This window comes from Lepeophtheirus salmonis, chromosome 7 (genome assembly GCF_016086655.4).
Source record: "Lepeophtheirus salmonis chromosome 7, UVic_Lsal_1.4, whole genome shotgun sequence".
Taxonomy (NCBI): domain Eukaryota; kingdom Metazoa; phylum Arthropoda; class Copepoda; order Siphonostomatoida; family Caligidae; genus Lepeophtheirus; species Lepeophtheirus salmonis.
The window spans coordinates 15,566,627-15,590,901 of record NC_052137.2 but is presented as its reverse complement, the minus strand read 5'-3'; the positions used below and the strand labels follow the sequence as shown (position 1 = coordinate 15,590,901).

Genomic DNA, 24,275 nt, shown 5'->3' with positions numbered 1-24,275 from the left:
AGTATTTAATGTGAAATTTAAGTAATTTATTTTATTCTTTGAAAAAGAAAACATTGATTATAAGCTAGTATAACTTATAAACTTGTGAACGATCTAAAATTAATTAATATTTCCTACTTTAACAGGTGAAGTAATAATTAAAGAATCCTTTGTTGGATTGCTATATGTGCTTCGTTAGGCATCTTTTTTGTCAATGAACATCATTTGCATTGTAGTATAAATCGTTATAAACTTTATCTCTAGTGAATCTTCAATATGTATTCAACTTTTTTAATTATGAATTTCATAGAGGAAGCAACTTTATTATGAAATAATTAAAATTAATAATTATTATAAGTGTAAAATCGCCAGAAAATGGGATTTCAATATCCGGTGAGAAAAACCTTACTAATCACAGACATGCTCTCTATGCTATCTGTAAAACATTTCAGCATTCGAAAGATAAAATATTTATTAAGTTATCATGATGAATACAGTTCTTGTAAAAAGGGTTTAATCAAAAAAAAATCAAGTAAGATGAAGGATCTTTATGGAAAATAATATTTATTGTATATTTTTTCAATTCTATAATATTATAGCTATAACTAAATAGTAAACATTATGTTACAACTTAAAAGGATTTGTTGTGAAAAAAAAGTTCGATTTTGATTGATTTTTCATTCTATCTTTTATTTTTGTATAGAATAAAAATAAGAAATGTTGGGTTGTGTGAAAATGTTTCGAAATGAAGGTCAATTATTTGACTAATTGTAAGAAGTAAACAATATTTTAGAGGGAATTGAAAGTTCATAAATTAAATATAAATTTGTGTTTTAGATTACTTACGTCATATCAATAAATATTCATCAAATATATTGGATATGAAGTAATTTAATTGGAGTAAAACCTCCTACCTCTAAAACCTTAATAACTGATTACAATTAGCTTCCATCTTTTATTTTACAAGATTTTTGTATCATTATACACATTTTGTATGAATTGTATTCTGTTGCTATCTATTGAATGCAGAAATTTTGCTTTATTTTTTTCTATAGTCATTACCTTAACTTTACAAATATATATTTTTTGCATATCCAAATATGGCTTTGAATTGAAATTATATTTTAGAAAGTATGATTTTTTTTTAAAGTTTTGAAAGACCAAACCTACAGTGATTCTAAGTTTGAGTTGTTATTTTCGTATTCTATGGCTAACAAGTAAAAATGCTGGGGGAAAAAAAAATAGCTATTAACTATTAAAAAAACTTAATTCCAAATTAAATTCAGATTTAAAAAAGATATAAAACAATTATCTTTGTTATAGGACCTGCTTTCGGTAAAATGGTCCCTGCGTATAGTAATAATGTATATTGCATTTAGCCATATAGATTTGTTTTCATAGAGTGACAAAAACAAGAAACTTGTAATTTTCTAAGACATTAGTTATATGGTATTTAGAGATCTGTTATGGTCTTGAAACCTATTTTTTAATGTCGATGTCTCGTTTTGATCTCGATTCTTTAAAATCTTTGCCTTGTGAGCAAGATCAAACCAAACAACAATAGATTTTGTTCTTTTGAGCGCCATATCTCTTATAGCCAAAAAATTTAAAAATGTGAAGAGCCAATTCATAGAAAAAACTTGAGATCAATATTTTTGTCATCTATATTTATATATTCTTCGTTTTTTATTACAATAACAAGGATAAGTGGTGATTCATGGGATCATGCTATTGACATTAATATAATATAATCTGTGAGATTCAGCTAAATGCATGACGTATTTAAAAAGAATTGCTCGGAGGTCAGAACTTTTTAATTGATTGATTACTATGTTTTAAAATATTTAGTATGTGACAGTTTTGTATAATTTTGTGCTTGTCTTTTTAAAATGTTTGTTGTTTTTAGGTTAGATCTTGGCTGGGGGTTTTAACTTTAAGCTAAAAGGCTTATTCAGTTTAATGTAACGCAATTCCTCCTAGCCATTCATTTAATATTATCTTATGTTTTGTATATATCTAAACATGATATAAATAAAGATCAACGTAGTAAAACAAAGAGTCTTGCTATTCGAGGATTTACTGTATATGTTAGTTTTATTTTAAATAGAAAATTGTTAATGGATTACATTCTTTGATTGAACTTGTTTGAAAGAGCATTTGTGCAGAAATTTTCTATCAATTGATATTAAATAAACACAAGGAGATGTGAAGTACCTAATGCATTAAATAATCGAAATACTCGCTCATTGAAAATATCAGTAGATGAAAGAATGTTCTTAGTCTTTTATAAAGAACTATATTGCATATAATGTCATACAAAGTGATTCATATAACGTAAGTACCATCAATAAGGAGCATGTTTCTTTGTTGGAATACTGATCTTCAAATGGAATGATGTTGTTCATACATAGATTTGAATAAAATCTCAACACGTACAATGAATAAAGGATTTCAAATAATCGGAGACTTATAAATATGTGCAAATATTAGGACATTATTGAACTATTTGATAATACCTTTATGGCTCAATCAAATGTTTTCCGTATATCTATCTGTATACGTGGTCTGTTAAAACAAAATCTAGCCAGAATGATTTTTCTTAAAAGTTAATCTGGATTACATTTGTATTCTTCTATGAATCAGGGTTCATTTCTATCAAAAAAATTTCTTCTGATTGCTTTTAAATAAGCAAAAGTTAATTGTCACATTGAAAGAATTAGTTTAAATTGGTAGATTCTATTTGAAAGACCATAATATCGTTGACAAATTAAGATCCATAAATCTAATAAAATTTTCAAACTATAATAAATATTAGTGGGTATTTCTTCTCATCCTAGGTACTAGTCCATATCAAAGTTCATCTTTTATTATCTATTATATAATATCCAAACTTATATATTTAGCTAAAACGCTGTTATTAATTCTACAAACATTAAAAAGTTTATAATGGAGGTTAATGAGATAAAAGTTATGTTGTAAAATGCAATAAATTACATTAGTTGAAGCTCACAACCTACAAAGCTGATAAATAATTTATATCACACATTAGAAATGCATATCTCAATATAGTTGAATAAAATATGACCTGCCGTTATGTAAAAAGAAAAGGACCCCAAATTTAGTGTTGTGACCTTATAGGTTTCAGAATATTTTGAGAGGGAGCAGTTTAACTGTACTGACACTTTATTAGATTAGCTGTGATCAACTATGAGGGAAAAGTCATGAATACAAATCCCACTCCGTCTATACCTTGACCATAATTATATTCAGGAATCACTCCCATGTCGATTCTTAATTCTACTGAGTCTTGCACGTACGTATATTTATAACTCTTTAACAAAACTTCAGTTTTAGTCTCCGTCAAACATGAGCAAACCGACTAGTACTTACTTCACACTTAGATGTGATCTCTGGAAGAATGAAATAATAAGGAGGATAACAACATTGGGAAATATAATATATGAAAAAAATATGCTACATTTCAATGAGTGTGCTCATATTTGACAGAGAGTTACACTGAGAAGTTATTAGTTTACATCCTTGTTGTACTTCGTGTATAAGTGAGGATGAAAACAGATTAATATCGATTAATGTATATGCTTGATACGGAATGAGACGCATGTTTATTTCAGAATACTTAGGATTTACTATTGATGTATAACATATTTTTTTCTGGTTCGGAATGGGATGTGAGAAAATGCGTCCTATAGACACATCTTTGTTAAATGACGTCATGGTGGATATCAGCCAGTGATTTCATTATCAATCAATCTGTACAATCAAGGATCTAATGTTGAATAAGATAGACTCCTACATCACTAACACAAAATGTACACTGGTATGGATTTGCCCACAGATTTGGGACCATTTTATTTAATTTATCAATTTCTCATTCTTTTATTGAGAGGATCAATCTACGAAGAACAAAAAAAAATGGTTGGATCGATTTTTACTTCTTTAGAAATATGTGTACATATATTTCCCAACATTTCTTATTCTTTGATTTGGAACTTGTAATTCTGTCTTTTTTCATGATCTGTTAAGAATGATTTATTTAATTTTTTCCTCCCTTTTTATTTTTTCTTCGTACATTAGAGACTTTTCTGTATATTATTCAACTTGTGCACCTTTCTTATTAAATGAAAGAAATAATAATAATAACAGCCATAAATAATTCATCGAGGTTTAGTTACTTTCTTTATAATATCTATATACAAAAATAAGAATAAATAATTTATCTTTATACTTGTAAAACATATTTTTTTAAGAATTTAAAAGAAAAAATCAACCAAATTCATATCCAAGAGTCATACAAATGCAGTAGATTAATCATCTCCGATATTGTCTACAATATTAAGACTAATGATAACAGTTTTGAAGAATAAAAAACAAAACTCAATGAATTATCGCACTCGTTTATGTCATATTTTCCACAGCTTTACATTATATAGTACATCAATCTTTAAAAAAATCTTGAATAAAATCTAAAAAAGGAGAAAATCCCAATGCATGTTAAGTCATATGCACACACAGCCTCCTACTTCATAGACATATTTAAGTCAATTATAGGCTTTGTATTCGAATTTGTGGCATGAGTTAAGATACCCACGATTTAAAGCTTTTATTTAGAACCTTGATTTGATTTCAGAGACAAATATTGGTCCTGATATGGCATCTTAAATAAAACTTGTCTATTTTGTCTACTCTACAAGTGCAATTTCCGACACACTAAAAGGGACAATAGTTATTAGAATTTGTTGATAGAAATTGACGATAATTTGTAAAGGAATAAAAATGTAATCTACACATTCATAATTTGGAAAATTATCATTCTAGCTTTTTTATTGTTGACGGGGCACATATTCAGTATGATTAAATATGAATACTTCCTCGTGTGTGTATATAAAATATTTATTTTCAACGTTAACAACTCCACATATAATAAGAGAGAAAACTTCTTTTTTTTTTTTGCTTACCGTTAGGTACATTGTTAAAATAATTATAAGAAAATTATTCGAATTGAAATAAGTAATTAAAATGAATATTCGTATTTCACACTTGAATAGGGCTAACCACACAAAATACAACGCTCGGCTGATCTAATTATAATTTGATAAAATTCTGTTTTTTTTCAGCCACAAAAGATATAGACACATTTTTAGTGAATAAAATTACAAACAATGAAAAATATATTTGATGTTATAATATATATAAAAACTAAATATGTATATTCTTGTATACGTTGGGAGTTGGTATTCATATATATTGTTGAAATGTATTCTTGAGAATACAACAATTTGAGATAGATAGACTTACATTAAATAAGAATTTAAAATACTTTGCTTTGAAGGGCAATAATTAGAATTGCATAAAATATGACCTGGAACACGCCCAATACTTTTTCTTAGTGTATTTTGAATATAACTATTTTTTTATATTTTCCAAGTGGTAATTATATTTATTTAATTCTTAAAATGTATTAATACTTTTACTTCAATATTTAAAATGATAAATAATTTTACTTTGCATTTTAACCAAATTGACTGCAAAAATAGGTAAGAATTGTTATAATTTTTCTTTTAAAGAGTGAAATTATCAGAGCAACGACTAAACATAGAATGAATATTTTTTTGTTTTTAAACGGGCAGGTCAACCGTTTTTCTTTATTCTAATCATATAATGGTATTTTGTATCTAAAAAAATCCTATTCCTACAGATTGGTGATCTAAAAATTGCGGTAGTATTGAATTACGATTTTATCCCTGTTATTTTTAACTAAGAGATTTTATCAGACAACCAAACAATAGGTGAACCAAAAATAAACAAGTTTTGTTTTTAACCCATATTTCTAAAAGTAAAAATGTAATATAAAAAAAGCAACGCTTGTACAATCTCCTCCGTGCCTGTGTCGAGAAGGCTGCAAAGACTGTTACCATCTCCATCCCGACTACCTAAAACATCAAGAAGTCTATTAAGGATGGGAATATTGTTGATTCTACAGCCAAACAGAACCAAAACATCAGGACTATCAATATGGCTAACTTCTGGTCTGCCTACATGTGGCCCTCCCCATCCCTTACCTAAACCCCTGAACTTTGTGGTTGGGAGTGTTTTGGAGAAGAATGTCTGCTGTACCTCTCATCCTAATCTGGATACTCTCGCAGCTGCCATAATGACAGCGTGTTAGGGCATGTACACAGTTTTCATAATGAAGAAGAGCTGTCAATCTGTTCACCTGTGTATCAAGGCTATTATTGCTTGTAAAAGAGGACATATTGAATAAAAAATTGCTAAATATAGTATTTAAACATTTCAAAAAAACATTTTGAGTTGTATTTTCTTGATGCCGTAAAAAATATGGCATATTAAAAAGTAACTGAAGGACAGTCATCAAACAAAACTCAAAACATTTACTGTAGTTTATTGATGCAAATCAGCAGGATCAATAAAAAATGAAGTCTTCTTCTGTTTTTAGGTTTTTTTTCGAATTTTATAATTGGCTGCTAATTAGTATAGAGTTGAAGGGATTCGGCACAACACTTATGATAATAATTACTTTTTTCAATTTCGCATCTGCCTTATCAGTAATATAATTCAATTTTTGTATTCCTTTATAGCCTCATGCAGACCAAAAAAATAAAACTTTCCGCAGCAACAAAGTCTGGCCTCCCTCTTTGTTGGCCATCTCAAGCCCCCTCACCTCACAACCCCCCCCCCCTAGACTGTTCAGTTTGGAGTGTCTTAGAGCAGAATGTCTACCGTACCTCACATCCAAATTTAGATTCACTCCAAGATGCAATCATGACACTATGGACACGGCATTCATCATCCAGAGCTTCCAATCTGTTCATCGGCATACGATGCTGTTATTACTTATGAAGGAGGACATACATTGAATAAAGAAATGGCTTAATATATTAGTTTAAAATATCACAATTAGGTTTTGAGTTGTCTTTTCTTAATTCACGTTTCTCGTAATTAAATCATGTTACTGCAAGTTTTGGGTCCCCACTCTGTGTCTATTACTTAAATCAGAAGTTCTCACATAATGTTTACAATCTAAATACTCCGTTATAAACAAACTATAAAATAAAAATGATAACTTGGTGTATGGTATAACGGATATACCACTTCTAATACATACATCTGCAATATAAGTTAAAACTTCCTGATGCCTATACCAAGCAAAAACCGCAAATTCAACACTATATAACACTAAAAAAATTATTATTTCATAGTGATTTTACTTGATATCTTGAAATATGGTGTTTTTTTCAAAATAAGAAATGACTGGTGAATACATACAATGTACGTCACAAATACATAACTAATTCATTGGTGTTGTGACTCGCCCAAAACCCGATTTCTTTTTTTTCAGTTTGGTATAATGGACTTTTTCTTGACCAATTTGTACTGATATTTCGGTAGAATCCCAATCTTACACCGTAGACCGAAATTTAATCATTTTCAAATCATGGACCGATATATGTGGTCTTAATATATGGAGCAATTTCCTCCCTATACCCATGTGATTAATCAGTTGTACAAATATGATTTATGCAACACATTTATCTTCATACGACGCGATTTTAAAAAAACTTCACAATTATGAAACACAAATTATTTATAGAATCGGTTCACCTTTAATTTTAAATTTACAAATTTAGAACGATTTTCTTTTAAGAGCAATCCAGACCGAATTTTCTTTAAGAGTGCCCGAGACCGAACTTTTTTAAAGATCCGAATGAGTTCGGTCCATTAATGTAACTATTAGACCGGTTTAGGATTTTTAGACACAACCCTAACGTTGGAATAATAGAAATTAGAAATTTCTCACAATTAAGAAAAATATATATATGTATAAATATAATTATAGGCTTTAACAACAGAAACACTGATTGAATTAATTTTCTTTTTATTATATCCTTAGACAAATTAATAGCAGCATTAATTCAATGCTTTAAAAGGAATCATAATTTATTCAAACTACTGCAAATCTTATAAAAAGGAAACTGTATGAAAAATAAGGACATTTTTCGTTTATCTAAAAATAATGGAAAAACATATTTTTAAGTAGAAAATTAAGAATTCAAACTCATAGTATGAAATTTTACATTACCTTGGTGGGGAGAAACCTACTTATTGTATATATAACTTGGTTAAAACGTCACCAAATAATACGGATATTTATTAATAATGGACATTTATGAAAGCTTGCCAAATTGTTTATTTAATAGAGCAGTGGTTTTCAAACTTTTTACTGTTGTATTACTTTGGAAACTACCCAGTACCACCATTATGGACAAACTGAATCTTTTAGTGTTGTGTCGAGTTGAGTTGAATCTAACAATGTTGAACCGAATCAAACTGAGTCGTTAAAGATCCACTAGAGTAAGTCAGTTAGAAAGATAAACAATTAAGTAGCTACAAATAGCCATTGTTTATTTATTATTTCGGTTTTTTTTTTCTGAACACTAATTGAGTGAACATTTTTTATTAAGTGGCAGTTAATGCAATTCGTCAGAAAACTATGATATTGTCTTTAATCTGTCTTTTCAGATATTAGAAGAATAGCATAAAAAATTATGATTGATTAAAAAAGAACCTCTTATATACAGTGTACAGTGCCTTGGAACGGTGAAAAAAATCCAAAGGTTAGGAAATTATCAATAACTTTGTTTGTGACAATTAGATGCAAAAGAAGCCTCGATTTAGTAAACAAAATTTATTTTTGATACCTCATGAATAAAGGCTTTACAAAATTCAAAACATAGAGGAGATTATGAAATTTTGGTTTTTTTTGCCGTTCTTTAAGTGATTTGGTGCATAATGCAAGACCACAAAACTCGAGTAATTGGATGACGTTTAGAGATAAAAATAAAAGGCGGCCAAAAAAAATGTGAATTCGAAACATGTTTTTTTTTTTTCAAATTGAGTTGGAGTTGAACTGAGACCATAATTGTTCGAGTGGACATCAGGTAGGAGTTAAGTACATAGGTACATGTACTTAACTGTCTTTCAGTCCTATAATTTAGTAATTATATTCATAATAGTACACGTATTCATTCAACACGAATGCTAATATTTAGTTAAAAGTAGTACTTATGAATAATTAAATAATTAAGTACTTCTAAGTTCTCTGACAGAAAATTATGACAAAGAAATTTCATGTATTTTGTTTAAAAATCTTTCAAAAACCATAAATATTTTCACTCATTGTAATGAAGAAAATCAAATCTTTCTTCTTCATTTCAGATGATAAATTGTCATCCCTTGTATGGAATTTCGAAGTGAACTTCCAGTAATTTACTTCTTATAAAAGTAAGCTAACTCATACAAATGGATTGTGACATAACAATAATTAGATATATATTTTTCATAGTTCTTACAACTGTATTTAAATACGTTGCAGGTAATTTTAAATTACTTATATACTTCCAAAAATTAAGCTTAATACTTATAGTTAAAATTTCAATAGAGTACTTGGGTCCATTTCTGGTCAACATAACACTGGCATATACAATAGCAGAAGCTCCTCATATTTATGACGTTCTGCTACGTACCACCTGGGATTGAAACTAGGGGCCTAGCCAGAATTGATCCCCTAAAGGGTATTACGTGATTTTTTTAGAACAATATTTTGGTGGAAATTTTTTCAAATCGTGCAAGAATTTTTCCGTCTCTGTACATTGCATACTAAACTTCTTTTCCGACCGTTACTAGGATTTTCACACCAAAATCCAAAACTCATTCCACAAGTGGTACGCGTATCTCAGTATAAGAGTATACAATGAGGCTCTTCGTTTAAGGAAGATTTCGGAAGGACTTTTGCTATAAAGGATGATTATTTTTTGTGCAGTGCATTATTTTCCCTCTAAAAGTAGCGCAGGCTCAAAGAAGAATAAAAATAAAAACTATTAACTTGTTTAAATTAAAAAAAAACCACGTAGGTTTTTTAATACACACTAATTTATTCTCATTTATTCTTACATGTTCTAAACAGTAGCATATTTAGGATTTTTTTTTCACTAGTTATATATAAAAAGTAAACAAAAGATAATCTAAATTCTGTCTCGAGCTTTTAAATAAATAAGTTTGTATAATACTAACATATTAGAATTATTATAGTGTTTGGTCACGAAATTTATAAAGTAATTTTGATCTGGGGGATTTCTTTTGTAGTAAACATATTTTATTGGTAACCTGAAATCCGTCATTAATAGGTTTTCCTAAAGGCTTAATTAAAGTATATATACTTCTTATAAGGATCAACGTCAATAATTCTGTTTGTAAAACGTAATATCCATATTTTTTTAAGTTTTTCCCCTTGCCTCCACAGAATAAATGATGTTTTCCAGATTTACTTGCTTTGATAAATTAGTCACTTAGCTACTTTGATAATCGAAATATTTTTTTAAATCCCAAAAAACGGTAGTTGTTCACATGTGGATAATATTTTTTTACAAACAGAGGACAGAGCTCCACTATAAGGACTGTTTGACGTCTGGCACGACTTGTTTACAGATGCACTGTACTTGTATTATGGCAAAACTCAATAGGATTTGAACCTATAGTTATGATTGAATAAATTATTATATGTGAAAAATTAAAGCTCAATACAAGGTTTATATCACAAGAAAACGATACCCTTGACGCATTTGAATTTATTGACAGAAATTGGGCATCCTCTTAGTGTTTAAAATTTGAGATCTGTTCAGGCGTTTACTGGAAAGAAGACACCCTATTGGATATTATTGTGCATTAAACAGTCTCCATAGTTGAAGTACATTGACGATGAGTTCATAGGCTTATAACGATGATGATTTCATTTAGCAGAGATTATTCAATGGGACGTCCTTAAGATTTAACACAAGAAATAAAAAGTTTGGGATTTCTAAATCCCTAATTTACAAAATTCAAGATTTGTGATTAATGAAGTACTAAATTCTTAAGAAAAAGTTAAAAATATAATTGGTTTAACTATAACGCAGGTAAATGTAAATCGTAGGAAAAGTAGAAAAAGACTTTTCCATATTAATAACACATGGAACATTGAACTCTCCTCCACTTAAACACGGACATTCACAAACAGTAAGTCAAATTCAATTCCTTATCCTTGAGCGTGATGATTTAAATACTACCTATACAGAAAAATGGTTATCTATTCATCAATGTCTTTACAGTTAAGTATAAAAGGAAATAGTTCTGTGTTGAAATACATATATTGACCAATAGCAAAGGAGAAATCTCAAGGGCATAACCTTTATTCAACAAAATAAGAAATGGGTACTTTAATATGGTTTAAAGCAATGAAAACTAGGTAGTCGAATTGTAACCTTGGATTTTGAAATTTCATATTAATCTACTCTCATAAATAGTTCAAATTTTACACTCGAATATGTCCTATATATGTATATTTGAGCAAGAAATTCAATAATATGAAGTTATTTTTCTTGTTCCAGGATTGTAGAAACTGGGGAGCCCCCCAAAAAAAAAAAAAAATCAATGTTATCTGATTGTTATTATATGTATATAATGACCAGGGTCATACCTTGGCCCCAAAAAAGTATATGCAGCGCCCCCACTCCTTGTTGAAACGTCACATATAAGCTGTTTAAAGGTCCATACATTATGTATAAATATCATTTTATAACATATACTTGACTTGAAACAAGTCAGTACAAAATGATCATTCATAGAAAAATTGCATAAACTATTGCAATCCTAAAAATTACTCATTAACCTCTAACCTCTTTAAAAAGTATATAATTTGTTTATTCAATATATAGGTATTGTGTAGGTACACAAAATTTCTTGTAACTATTTGAATAATTATCATAAGTGTACGGGAATGAAGAAGAAAATATAAATTAACAACGAACAGGTTTCTTGCCAAATCGAACCATATATGTATAAAGAAATAAAGAGAAACTCAGTATTAAAATAATATTATAAATACAAAACTCAAAAGAAGATTAAGTGGAATTTCTATTTTTATTTATTTATTTTTTTTCACATTCATGAATAACGAATAAGCAAATTTGTTTAATAGTTGTTACAAAGATGAGGAGTATCATAACTATAATTGTACAAAATATGTCCTGCAATATGCTATTAAAAAAAAAAGACAACAAATGCAAATATGGTAATCCTGACAATTTGAAGAATGGTTTGTAGAAGAGCAGCTTAGCTGTGATAATGTTCAATTAGATTAGCTGTGAGAAGCTAGAAATCTACAGGGGACTAATTAATTTTTCAAAGCTGTTATCAATATTATTTTATTCTTGAAGATAGAACCATACGTATAAATTAATCATTAGTGTGTGAAAGATGAACAATAACTAGTTCCTGTTGGACACGGATCATAATTGAGGATCGACATCGTTGTAAATCCTTGACATATCATTGCTGAATACAGAGTGGGATTTTCCAATCTTATAGGTACTCGCAGCTAATCTAATAAAGTATCATAGGATCTAAGCTGCTCTCTTCCAAAACATTCTGCAAATTGTCAAGGAGTTCAAAAATGAGATATATGAGCTTTACCCCTAAATTTTTGAGTAGCTCTCAGGATAGTCTGTATTCTGAGGAGTAAAATAACAGGAGTAGTAGTATCGAGGGTGGGGAAGGTGTAGGATCCCTTGAACCCTGTATAGGTTATGTTCAAGTTGTATAAGCAAATTGCAAGACAAAAAAGTGAGATGAAAAACTTTCCTAATCAGACTCTGAACTTTGACCGGTTGAATTAGAATGAGCTCTTATCAGGCTTTGAACATTGTTGAATAATTGTTCAATTGTTTGGAGGAATTAACACACTATCAACTGATTTTGGGACTTTTATTATTATTATTATTTTTATTAAAGGAGAGAGAAGGAAATACAATAAAGGTAACGACGCGAATATGTAAATCGAATTAGAATGACTCATAATTAAATTAAAGAGAAGAAAAAATAGTAATTTGTACAATCTGCTTATCTGCTTATAAACATTACTAATTGTTCATGAATTGTAAACTTGTACACAACATACATCTAAGTTTGGAGACATATGATCTTAGACCAGTGCGAGACTTTTTGTCATTTTATCATTTATTTTCCAAAACCGTTATACTTATTCTTTAATTTTCGAGATAGGAACATCTAAGTATTAAGTGACAGAGTGTATGGATAATGGAGAGTAATTCTGAGGATTGGTTAGGGTGTTATAAGTGTAAGTTCCTCTAGGAGTCAAATATGGAGTAATTCCTCCTTATATCCTTGATAGATACGGAATGGGATTTGTGTTTATTTCCTCCCTCCCACGGACAATTGCAGCCATTCTAATGAGACGTCATGACAGGTAAGCGTATCTCCTCTCAGATATTCTTCAAATTGTCAGGGTTACCAAGTTCATTTTCAGTTTCTTTTTCTTGATGAGAGAGCATCATACATATAAAATAATCACTAGTGCGTAAAAGACAAAAAGTAACAATGAGGATTTGTTGCAAATTTGTAAGGTCTTGTAAGACCTTGTTGGACTCAAAGTAGAATTGAGGATCGACATAGGAGTAATATCTACCTATGTCTTTAGAAGATACAGAGTGAAATTTGTGTTTATTTCCTTAATCACATAGCTTCCTGAAGACAGTATAATGAAATAGCATCTCAGTTAAACTGTTCTCCTTCAAATTGTCAGTATAACCATGTTGTTTCCCGGTTTTCTTTTTTCCAACATACAGGAAGGTCATATTTTTTACAAGTATACATATATCAATAAGGATCATGGGGTAAAAATGATGAATGCATATTAAATAAAGATGGATATTGAGCCTTTGATCATCGTTAATGGAGTAGCTATAAGGGGATTGTTTGGAAATTATAATATAATATGAACATTGCATAATAAGGCTTTGATGATTCAAGTTTATAAAAGAATATTTTGAATAGTTGTGTTTTCACTTCTCAATAGAAGAAAAAGAAAACTAAAATAACAAATAGAGAGAAAATTTTACGATGATTTGCAAGTCCTGACTTTATTATTTCTTTATTTTTTTCCCCTTATTCTTTTATCATATGGGCAGTTGTATTATTCATAGACATAAAAGTTGAATAACCATTATTATCAAAGTAATTTTTCTTCGTCCAAAAGAATTGAGCTTTTAGTAAATACGAATACAATAAGAAAAACGCTAAATAATGATTCCATCTATCAAGTTTCTTATAATATACATATAAAAGAGTTGAATACATCCATGTTAGGGTGGCTCCTATCTTGTACTTCAAACTTACTCGGTCACCCAGCCTTTCAATCAATTCTAATAGAGAAATTAGAATGGGTACACGGTAGAGCGCAAACCTCCGCCTGTGATTATTTTTTTAAATTGCATTTTTTGCTAAATGAAGCATCTTTATTAAACTTACATAAAGAACATCAATGCGAGATCCATATATTCCAAAATTATGGTTGCTTATGCATTTTTGAAGCTTTGTGCTACCTTGATATTGATTTTTGACCTCCACGTCTCAAAATTTAATGGTTCCTTACTGTGACCAAGTATAACTTTCGTTCCAAGTTAGATAAACATCGATTTATAACGTTGACCAAAATCCTAGTGATCAGCATATAAACTAACAAACAGAGGCAAATACATAACCCTCTTTCAACTTCCTTGTATTCTACACCTAATATTTTATTATTTTTGCCCATGCCCCTAAAATTTTGACTGAAATTTCTCGAAATAGCCAACGTTTGTTTATTCTTGAAACACAAATGAAACATAATTGACGAATAAATGTACACTTTATCACTATGGACTCGAGAAAAATCCACCAAATAATGGTTCATCTTGTAGATAAAGTACTTTGTAACACATGCAATAAATATTGAATAATCTAATGAACAAACTAAAAAATATATGTATATTAGATGCAAGGTAGTGCGACAGTCTCTAGTTTGTTATTTAAAATTGTTGTTTTAAAAAAATGGGGCATGCAGAGAAAAATTTTCGCAGCGCACTTTATGTGTGTGTCAATAGACCTATATTTTATATTAAATAATAATATCATTCATGGAATTTTAGACAAACTGAATAATCCCGCATGCAGCTGAGTTTGTTTTTCTTTAACCCATCACAGGGGATATCTTAATTAATTTACCACTCCATATAAGTATGATTTTTTCAATCTACAAGCAACAATTATTTCTATTTATCTGTCTTTTTGAGTATTTTACTTAACATAATATAAAAAAAAGTTTTAATTATTTCTGGGGCGCAGCACTACTCAAAAGTCTAACTCGAATGGAGAGTGCTGTTTAATTCAAAATTATGCCTTCCAGAAAAAGGCGAATATCTCATTAAGTATAATATCTATAAATTAATTTTCAATGAAAAATATTTTTATAATAGTTAATATTGCTCAGCACCCATTTTTAATCATTTCCATTTATTTTTTAAGTATTTATTTCATTTTGAAATTAGTTGGTTAAAAAATTAAGCATCTTAGAAATGTATATTGTTTTGATAGGAAATAACTTAGTGTTAACGAAATTTTAGAGACAGTTTCAAGGATATTCTATTTTTTAAGGCAAGAGTGTAGAATACCTATAGTTGTTTTATTAAAACTTTGTTCATGTGAATACTAAATGAACACATTTCAATATTTTTGTATAACTTTTAAGAATTGAATACTATGATTTACTAGCAGATATGTCTCCAAATCACATATCTCTGTATACATCTAAATGCTAAGTAAAACTAGCGATAGGTTAATTAATTTTGCGGTTACAATCCCTCTTACAGATATCTTTTAAGATTTTTTATAAATATAATTCTCCTATTTGAGTCATGAATAGGTAAACTATAACCCCGAAATTTTTCTAACTGTCATAAAAAGTAATCGTCTATAATTTGTTATTTCCCCTCTTGAAGGAATGGAGTAAAAATAACGTGGACTTTTTATTTCCTTTTTCCTCTAATATTCCCCTCATGTGGGAATAAAAATAATGCTGATTATTCCAGGTCTTTAGAATCAAATGTATCATTCAAAATGTTGTATTATTTCTTCACAAGAAAGCGCCACTCTACGTTACTTGTGTACAACTTAATTAAAGTAAATAACGATCATAAACCGTTGATATTAAAAAGAATTGAATATTGAAACGACAAATTACTACACAACTAGTGAATGTATTGGTATTGACATTAAATATTAATTTATGCTCACAGACAATGTTATTATTAAAATTGGAAATATATTTTATTTTTCCTGCTAATTTTTCAATATAGCGCAAAACATTCATAAACAAGGGTCACCATAAAATATCAACTAAAGTTGGAAATATTTTGCAGAGCAAGACAAGTAAAAGTCAAACATTTATTTTTAAGGCTCATCCTACTGATTATTATTATTTAATTACCTAGAATGGGGTTTATTTATGTATTATAAAAACTGATTTCACTTTTTAATTTTTCTTGGTATTTATAAATAATATGTAGTATGAAATTTCATGACGAATTTATGTATATGCAATTATTTTTTGCATGTTAAACAACACGTATAATTGCAAAGTTTTTCATGTATAGCTTTGCCGTTGATTTTTATATTTCACAATTAGGATAATAATTTTTTAAATCATGTTCATAAAAATGACTAAAAAAGAACAAAAAATAACAGATGTTATTTTTTTCATAGATTAATGTATAAAAACACTAAATAAGAATTGTGATATAAGTTTAGTAATTTTTTTTTTAATATTTTGATTAAATGATTATTTTTAATAGGTACATGTCATTTAACATGTGGTGCTAAAGTCTTAGTCCCTACTCTTTGATTTATATCATATTAATAATAAGAAGGAAGAGCTTCAATTTTATTTAAAGCATCAACTGAATTAAGAGGGTACTCGGCTATGAGATAAGTGAGCATTGATAGATGTACTCCTTATAATGGTAAAAAGATATGAATAATATGAACTAAAATATTTTATTATTTTTATTAATATACGAACTCAAGTATAAAAATAATTATAATAAAATGTCAAAATATAAAAAAGCATTTGTTTTTCATTTCTTTTTTAAGATTAGAGTTATAGGTAGGTGCCTCAATACCTCCATCAGACAAAAAAGTGTGGAGTAGACCATTACTTTGGCCAAATAATGATCACGGGATTTTTGTTCCAATCTATGTATTAGTTTATATCTAACAAAGATCTTTTAACTCCATTATTACCAATTACATTTGAGGAAATAATATACAGTCCTGTTAACTTCTTCATTGGATGCGAAACACTTCCCCCCAAAAAAATTATCTAGATTTCTGAACAGATGGAAGTCTGAGGGTGACTAATTAGGAAATTATGGAAAAAATGGAAACATCCGAGAAACCCACAGCTCAAATTACGTAGTTTCTCCATTACTACACATTTTTTTGATATTCTTCTTCTTCAAGCCAGACTTTCTGTCCAGGAATTTTGGCATCCAGCTGCCAAAGAAGGTTACAATTATCAATTGTCCACTTTTGTCAATTTTATATGAATTTCCTAAGGTTTTAAACCATCCAAAAAGAAGAATAACATAACCCTACGATATCAATTTTATCAATTTTAACAAAAAAAAAAAGAAGATGTTTACTGAAAAAGTTCGTTGAAGGAAGCTAGTCATATTAAAGTATAACCCTTTCACTTTTTTTTGAAGATTGCAGCATTATCTCTGTGTTAGGCCGATAACTTTTTACCCTATCCCAGTATTGTTATCAAATTATTGATTATGATCACTATAACTGGCATTTAAAAGTAATCTCTTAACAATTTGCTAAAATTTATTATCAAAAGTCAAAACTTTTGGTCTTGTTTTGATCGATCTACAATCTTCATACATACCTTAATTGCACAATCATATTTTTTAGTCGCAATGTCTGAAGAATTGACTTACAATTAAAAGGGTTCCCGGAAATACATTTGAAACTATTAATTAATCCTCATATTGACTAATGAATGAAAAGGAATATTTATCAATGTCTCCAATATAATATTTGAGAAAAAACAACCCACAAGAACTATATGTTCTATGGCAAAAATAAGGGCATGCATTGAACAATTAAATTGATTAGAGAATGTATCTTATTTACAAAACATTCCAAACTGGCATTCATTTTTTTCCTTAAACATATTCCTTTCCTGGGTTTCAATTAAGAAAAAATAATTTGGTAAAATATGGAGCATTTTTATGTGACCGTCAGTATTGTTCATGTTTGACAGGGGGGTAAACAACTGTAGCATATTTTTTTTTTTTAAATAACCTTTTTCATTACTATGAAGGAAAATATTAAAATACTGAATGTCTCAATGGGACAAACAAATAAAAAGTATGTATGTGTCACTTTCAACCGTAGTTTTGTTACATATCAAACCCTAATATTTATTAAAAATATTTTATTAAATAGATATCAAGTGCAGACATTAAATTGACTACTATAATGTAGAATGTACTATTTCATTAACCAACTAGCCTCGACCCTAATCCATGATTTAATAGTAATTGTAAAAATCTATCCATTTTTTAGGGATATTCAATAGAAATTACATTATAGTAGTATTCAATATAGATATTAAGTTTTTTATTAGACGTAAAGCTATTTAATGAAGTGACATCAAGATTATTATGAAGTTATCTCTGTATAGAACGTTCTCAATAGCGTCAGAAATTACATCATAACTATTGAAGAGGCTCATAGTTGATATTTTAATTAATAATATGAGACAATTTCAAAGTAGTCTTGATATACATTCATCAAATGGCTTAAAAAACATAGACCTGTGTTGAATACTACTTGAGTCAAAAGAAAAAAAGTGATATTTGAATTAAGTTTAGTTATTGAAAATCCATATAACATGGCTAGATTTGGACATTTCTGTTTTTGTTTTGTAGAATCAATTAGAAACGAAAAACACAAGATAATTAGAGAATAATACTTTTTGTTTCCATTGTAATAGTTAATTTATTGTTTAGAGTCTACAACATAAAAATAAGATACTATAACGAAATAAATAACATCTTTAATATTGATATTATGGTCTGATGAATAATGGATTCTGACATTTGGACTTTTGATTGGCAATATTGGATAAAACCTTTTCTTTGTCAATCCCATGTTCATATGCAAATACAATGCAGTAATTCATAACTTTACTTAACCATAATAAAAAATTTATTCCTGTAAATGGGATTGTTTACGCCCTTAAGATGACCGACGTTAGATGAAAAAACACTCTATAAAGCGTTTTAAATGACGTTATCAATTGCATCATAATGGTGCATGAACACTGTTTACTTATATTCGTTGGTAAACAAAGCAACAGAGAGTTCCACCGTCTTGTGGCGAAATAATACAATTTCTTCAATGATATTATTATTTATTAAAAAATAATATATACGTATATTTCTCACATAGAGGGCGCTGTCAAAATTATCCTGAGCATGAACCATGTTTTAAGCAACAAGCTACAGACTGGTACAGCCTCTTGCGGATAATATATTTTATTTTGTTTGGGCATGGCCCATTTAAGGCAACGCCATCTTATTCTGGGGGGTTCCTAGTTGATATTTTTAGTAGATAAAATGGAAACATTTCAAATAAATCTCCATCAATTAGCTTTAAGATTAAAAAAGATTAATACCTACCTTGAATACTATTTGATGTCCAAAATAAACAGTGATAATTGAATTGAATAAAAGTAATATGTTTTACAATACTGTACAAATGGTAGATTTTTTTATCTATTAGAGACGTGAAAAGCAGGAAAATTAGAGAAAAGTATGTTATTCTTTCATTTGTAATTGTAAATTTATTATCTACACTACGTAAATAAGATTGTATAAATATGTAACAACATATTTTAATATATTTAAGAGCATGATTATATAATATAATAAAATTAGGTGATATAATAGTATATTTTTGATGGACAGTAAGATTGAAGTACTTTTATTTTCTCTTTTCATTTTGACATCCATCAGTTGATTATTTTCCTTTAAACTAATTAAAAAAGTTTTTATTCTTTTAAAATAGAATTGCTAAGGCTCCCAAAATTGCCAACGTATATAATACTGACGCCATAGGAAAAAGCTATATAAAATTATTTTAATTTTTCAAAACTTGATGGCAAATATATCAAAAACATTTTGGAATTAGCTTTTAACATATATTAAACAAAATAGTACAAATAACTACTATGTTAAAAGTAAATGAATAATTGCCTCATGAAAACAGCAATTTTAATAAAATTTCCAATTAAAATTCGGGAACAAAAAGCACTACAACTACCGTTGCTGTTGATAAACATATGTAACGATCATTATAGACTTTTACATATAATTTATCTACTTCTTGTGTACGACTACATATTCATGTTTTTCTTCATTATCTATAAAGTACTAAATATTGGCCTCGTCAACACATAAGCAAGCTAGAAAGATTTTTCTAAAAAATAAATATAGATTACATTCAATATGTGGTAAAAAAAGAAAATAGCTAGAAAAATGATTTTTCTAGCTATTTTACTTTATAAGAAAAGACTTTATTATTTTTTTACAGAACATTTGGCCCCTTTATATTAGGAAAATATTATTTGTCAGTATAGGGTTATTATAAGTAAGGCTTTAAATATTTTCATGATACCTCTGATTTTAAATTGAAGGCCCTAGAAAATTGCAGTTTTTTTAAATTAAAGCAAATCTATTTATTTGTTTTACATTGTATATTGAATTTTAGTAACACTTAATGAATCAGTTAAAAATAACGGCTACCATACAACGAATAAAAATAATTTTTTTTGTATAATTTAAAAAGCGGAAGTTTAATCAATTGTCTAAGCTTACTGATCGATTTTCATGACCAAAAAAAAATCGTTCTGCCTTTATGTTGACAACATTCTTTTGTACTTTTGACAAATAAGTGTCAATTTTTAACATCAGATTATCTAAATTTTGCAAGTTGTACATAAAGTTTGCAAAATTTCATTATCACAATGAAAAAATTGATAAAATTTATTAGAGTTTATTTGAAAGGGGTCGTCTCGGGGCCTAATACAGTCTCTTCAGTTAAATGAAAACAGTAAAAAAAAGTTAATATTATGGACTACCTTAACTTATCTTACGTATTTGAAGTCAATTCTATCAGTGACGGAGATCAAAATATGAAATATTTTGTAGTATGCCTATGATCAGAGGTACATTTCCTAGCATGCAGGAGTGGCCTTTTCTAGTTGGCAATCTGAATAGTTTTATTTCATTTTCCAAACCGTTTATCATTCTATTCTTGAAAAGCGAGCATCAAAGTATGAAGTAATAACTCATGCTTGTGCTCATAAAAGATGGAGAGTAACCATGAAGGTTTGCTCGGGTGTATAAGTTCATGTGCATGTTGGACTCAGAAAAGAATTATGGAACAACATAGCTCAATGGACAACGCGCTCGGACAAATTTATTTTCTTTAACTCAATGTGCGTATGTTCGCGCTTGGTAGTTCCTAGAGAAGGAAATATACATAATGTAAATGTATATGGACTTCAAAGAAGATGGAGTAAATACAATACTATAATGTTGACTTATACTTAATCAGTGCAACTCTTTCTGACTAATGAAGGAAGACTTAAAAAAAAGAAAGAATAGAATTGAGATTCGACAACAGAGTAATTCTGGCCTGAGGGCAGCTAAGCTGCGCTCTACCCAAACATTCTTAAAATTGTCAGAACTAACACGTTTACTTTGAGGTTTCTTTTATTTTTACATACCGACAGGGCATGCTCTAGGGATCACAGTATATATGGCACGTCATTACCTTAATTTATCACGCAACGTTTACCTCAAAAGAAACAGTAAAAGGCCCGAAATCATCCTTACTTATTTTTGGTATTATGAATGCACAAAAGTATACGCAACATTTATGTCTTTTTTTGGATTTTTTTTCAAGATTTTTTTTTTATCCTGCACCACCACATATGTGTTGCTTCAAATAAAACTTTTATAAATAAATCATGGATTGTTATTTTAAAAGTATAGTTTTGTATGTACCTACATGACAAATATATTTTTTAACATTTTTGTAGCTATTAAAAATTGAATCTCAAATGTCATTATAGTTTTGATTTATATAAATTATACTACATACAATAGAGATATTGTGTACGCATTCCTGTTTAGAAGCAATAAGTTCATTTGTCATAATAACGTTGATTATATGTTTCGTCATCAAATTCACAGTTTTATACGTGAATGGACATAATTTATCATTAAAAAAATCCGACTAGAAAAGGTTAGTGTGCAAGTTTTAGAACACAATATAACCTATCAACGAAAACGTCTGCTATAATGATTTTCTAAAAATTGAGTCCTATGTATATTTGTATTATTTGATGGATTATTGTCAATTTTTATCTGAAAAATTATAATCTGATTACTTCTTTGAAGACACTGTAAATTACACTAAAACTGAAAGAATTATATATATTGATTGATGGTATTTTAAAGGTACCATATCATGCTTAAATGAAGACTCATAAGCCAAACGAAGGATATAAGCTATTGATTACATTCTTGAGTATCTTAAATCACCCCAAATATTTGAATACAAATACTGACTCAAAAATGTCTAAGAAATATTGGTATAACATATTAAGTAAAAAAATTAATAAATCAGTTTTCCTTTTCATGACCATTGCTCAAGTTTGTTTTTATACAAAATATTACTCAGTTGATATAGCAAATAAAATATTAAAAATTGATCTAAATCTTTATATATGTCGAGTGTCAACATAAAAAAATCTTGGCAAAAATCAAGAAAAGGAAGAAAATCCAATTTTTTTATTTATTTTGAACTTCATTTGTTATATATTCGTACATACTGCCTTATATTTCATAGACATATGGAAGTCAATTACAAGCTTTGTATTCAAATTTATGGAATGGGCCCAGATACCCAATAATTTTATCTATAGTTTAGAACCTTGATTTGATTTTAGGGGCCTATATAGGCTCCGATATGGTGTTTGAAATAAAATCTGTCAATTTTTTTATTATTGTGACTTTGAATTTTATACTACTTTAAGTGCAATTTGGAATACTCCCAAAGGATTAGTAAAAATAATTTGTAGATAGAAATTGACTATAACTCCAATTATAATACAAATAATTTTGAAAAAAATAAATATGTCTAGCTTTTATGTTGACAGGCCACATATTATATGTTTGTAACTTGACCTTATTTTTCTTTTCTTTTTCATGTAGCTCATGTCGTAAGAAAAAGTAGAAAAGAAAAATGCGTAAGAGTGTTATATGAAAACTTGGGTAATGCTAGAATTGATTTCTTACCTGATTCTCCAGCGGGTAAATTCTCTGTAATGTAATGGATAGCATGCTTAACATGATCCTCTTTTGTAACGTCCATGTTCACTAATCTTAAAAAGGGTGAAGACTCAATCCTTAGTCTCTGTGCTCCCTCACTCCCTGTATCTAAACAGCCTGCAAAGACATGAAATCCAAGTGAATCCAAATGACGAGCCAATTCATGGCCAATCCCAGAGTCACATCCCGTAATTAGAACCACTTTACATTCTACTTCATTTCGTGCCTTGCATACAAGATTTCGGATGAGGTAAGTAAAGAGACTTCCAATGCAAGTCCCTGCAACCAATAATTGGAAAGAGAATAAGTACCAATCATCCGTCATTTTTGGAGTCAATTGTTAATTTGAAGTATATCGATATTTATTCTATGAGTATAGGTGTTTTATAATATCGAGTTCAATGCAGTACTCTGAGCCAAAGTTGCTATAAATATAATTCACTATCAAAACACACAAATGATCATCAATTCATGATATGTACCATAACTGAAATTAACCACACTTTATTCAGTGCCACATGCACAAATTAATCATTATCAAAAATCGGAAAACTCTCACTGATCTATCTGAAAAGATATTATGTACTAAATGGAATACGCATTTTATGGATATTTAGCGGTTTTTTAAGCAGCAGCGTGGATGTGATAGTACGTTGAAGATGATGATGGTATTCACATAGTAGTGAGGGCAAGCGCGGTTTGTAATGGTTTTCCGGCCAGGTATGTACAATATACGATACTCATACTCATCATAGGTAAGGGTCAGGCAGAGTAGTACTACTAGTAGTGAAAATGATTATATTAAGGCCCTTCATCAATATTCCAAGAGCGCGAGTTATTTGAAGATATTTGACATTTTGTAATTTACCTATAATATGTATTATGAAGAGTACATAGAAAATACATGAATGCATTTTT

General features: G+C 28.8%; 1 protein-coding gene across 1 annotated transcript in view; it reads right to left on the bottom strand.

The window, feature by feature from the left end:
- The window catches only part of LOC121121597 (short-chain dehydrogenase/reductase family 9C member 7), a 100,966-nt gene extending 76,935 nt beyond the window's left edge, over positions 1-24,031 (bottom strand). The window contains exon 1 of the mRNA XM_040716558.2: positions 23,325-24,031. Within this exon, the coding sequence (XP_040572492.1) occupies positions 23,325-23,682 (358 nt within the window). The 5' untranslated portion in view covers positions 23,683-24,031. The remainder of the gene's footprint in view (positions 1-23,324) is intronic.
- Between the last annotated feature and the right edge of the window lie 244 nt (positions 24,032-24,275).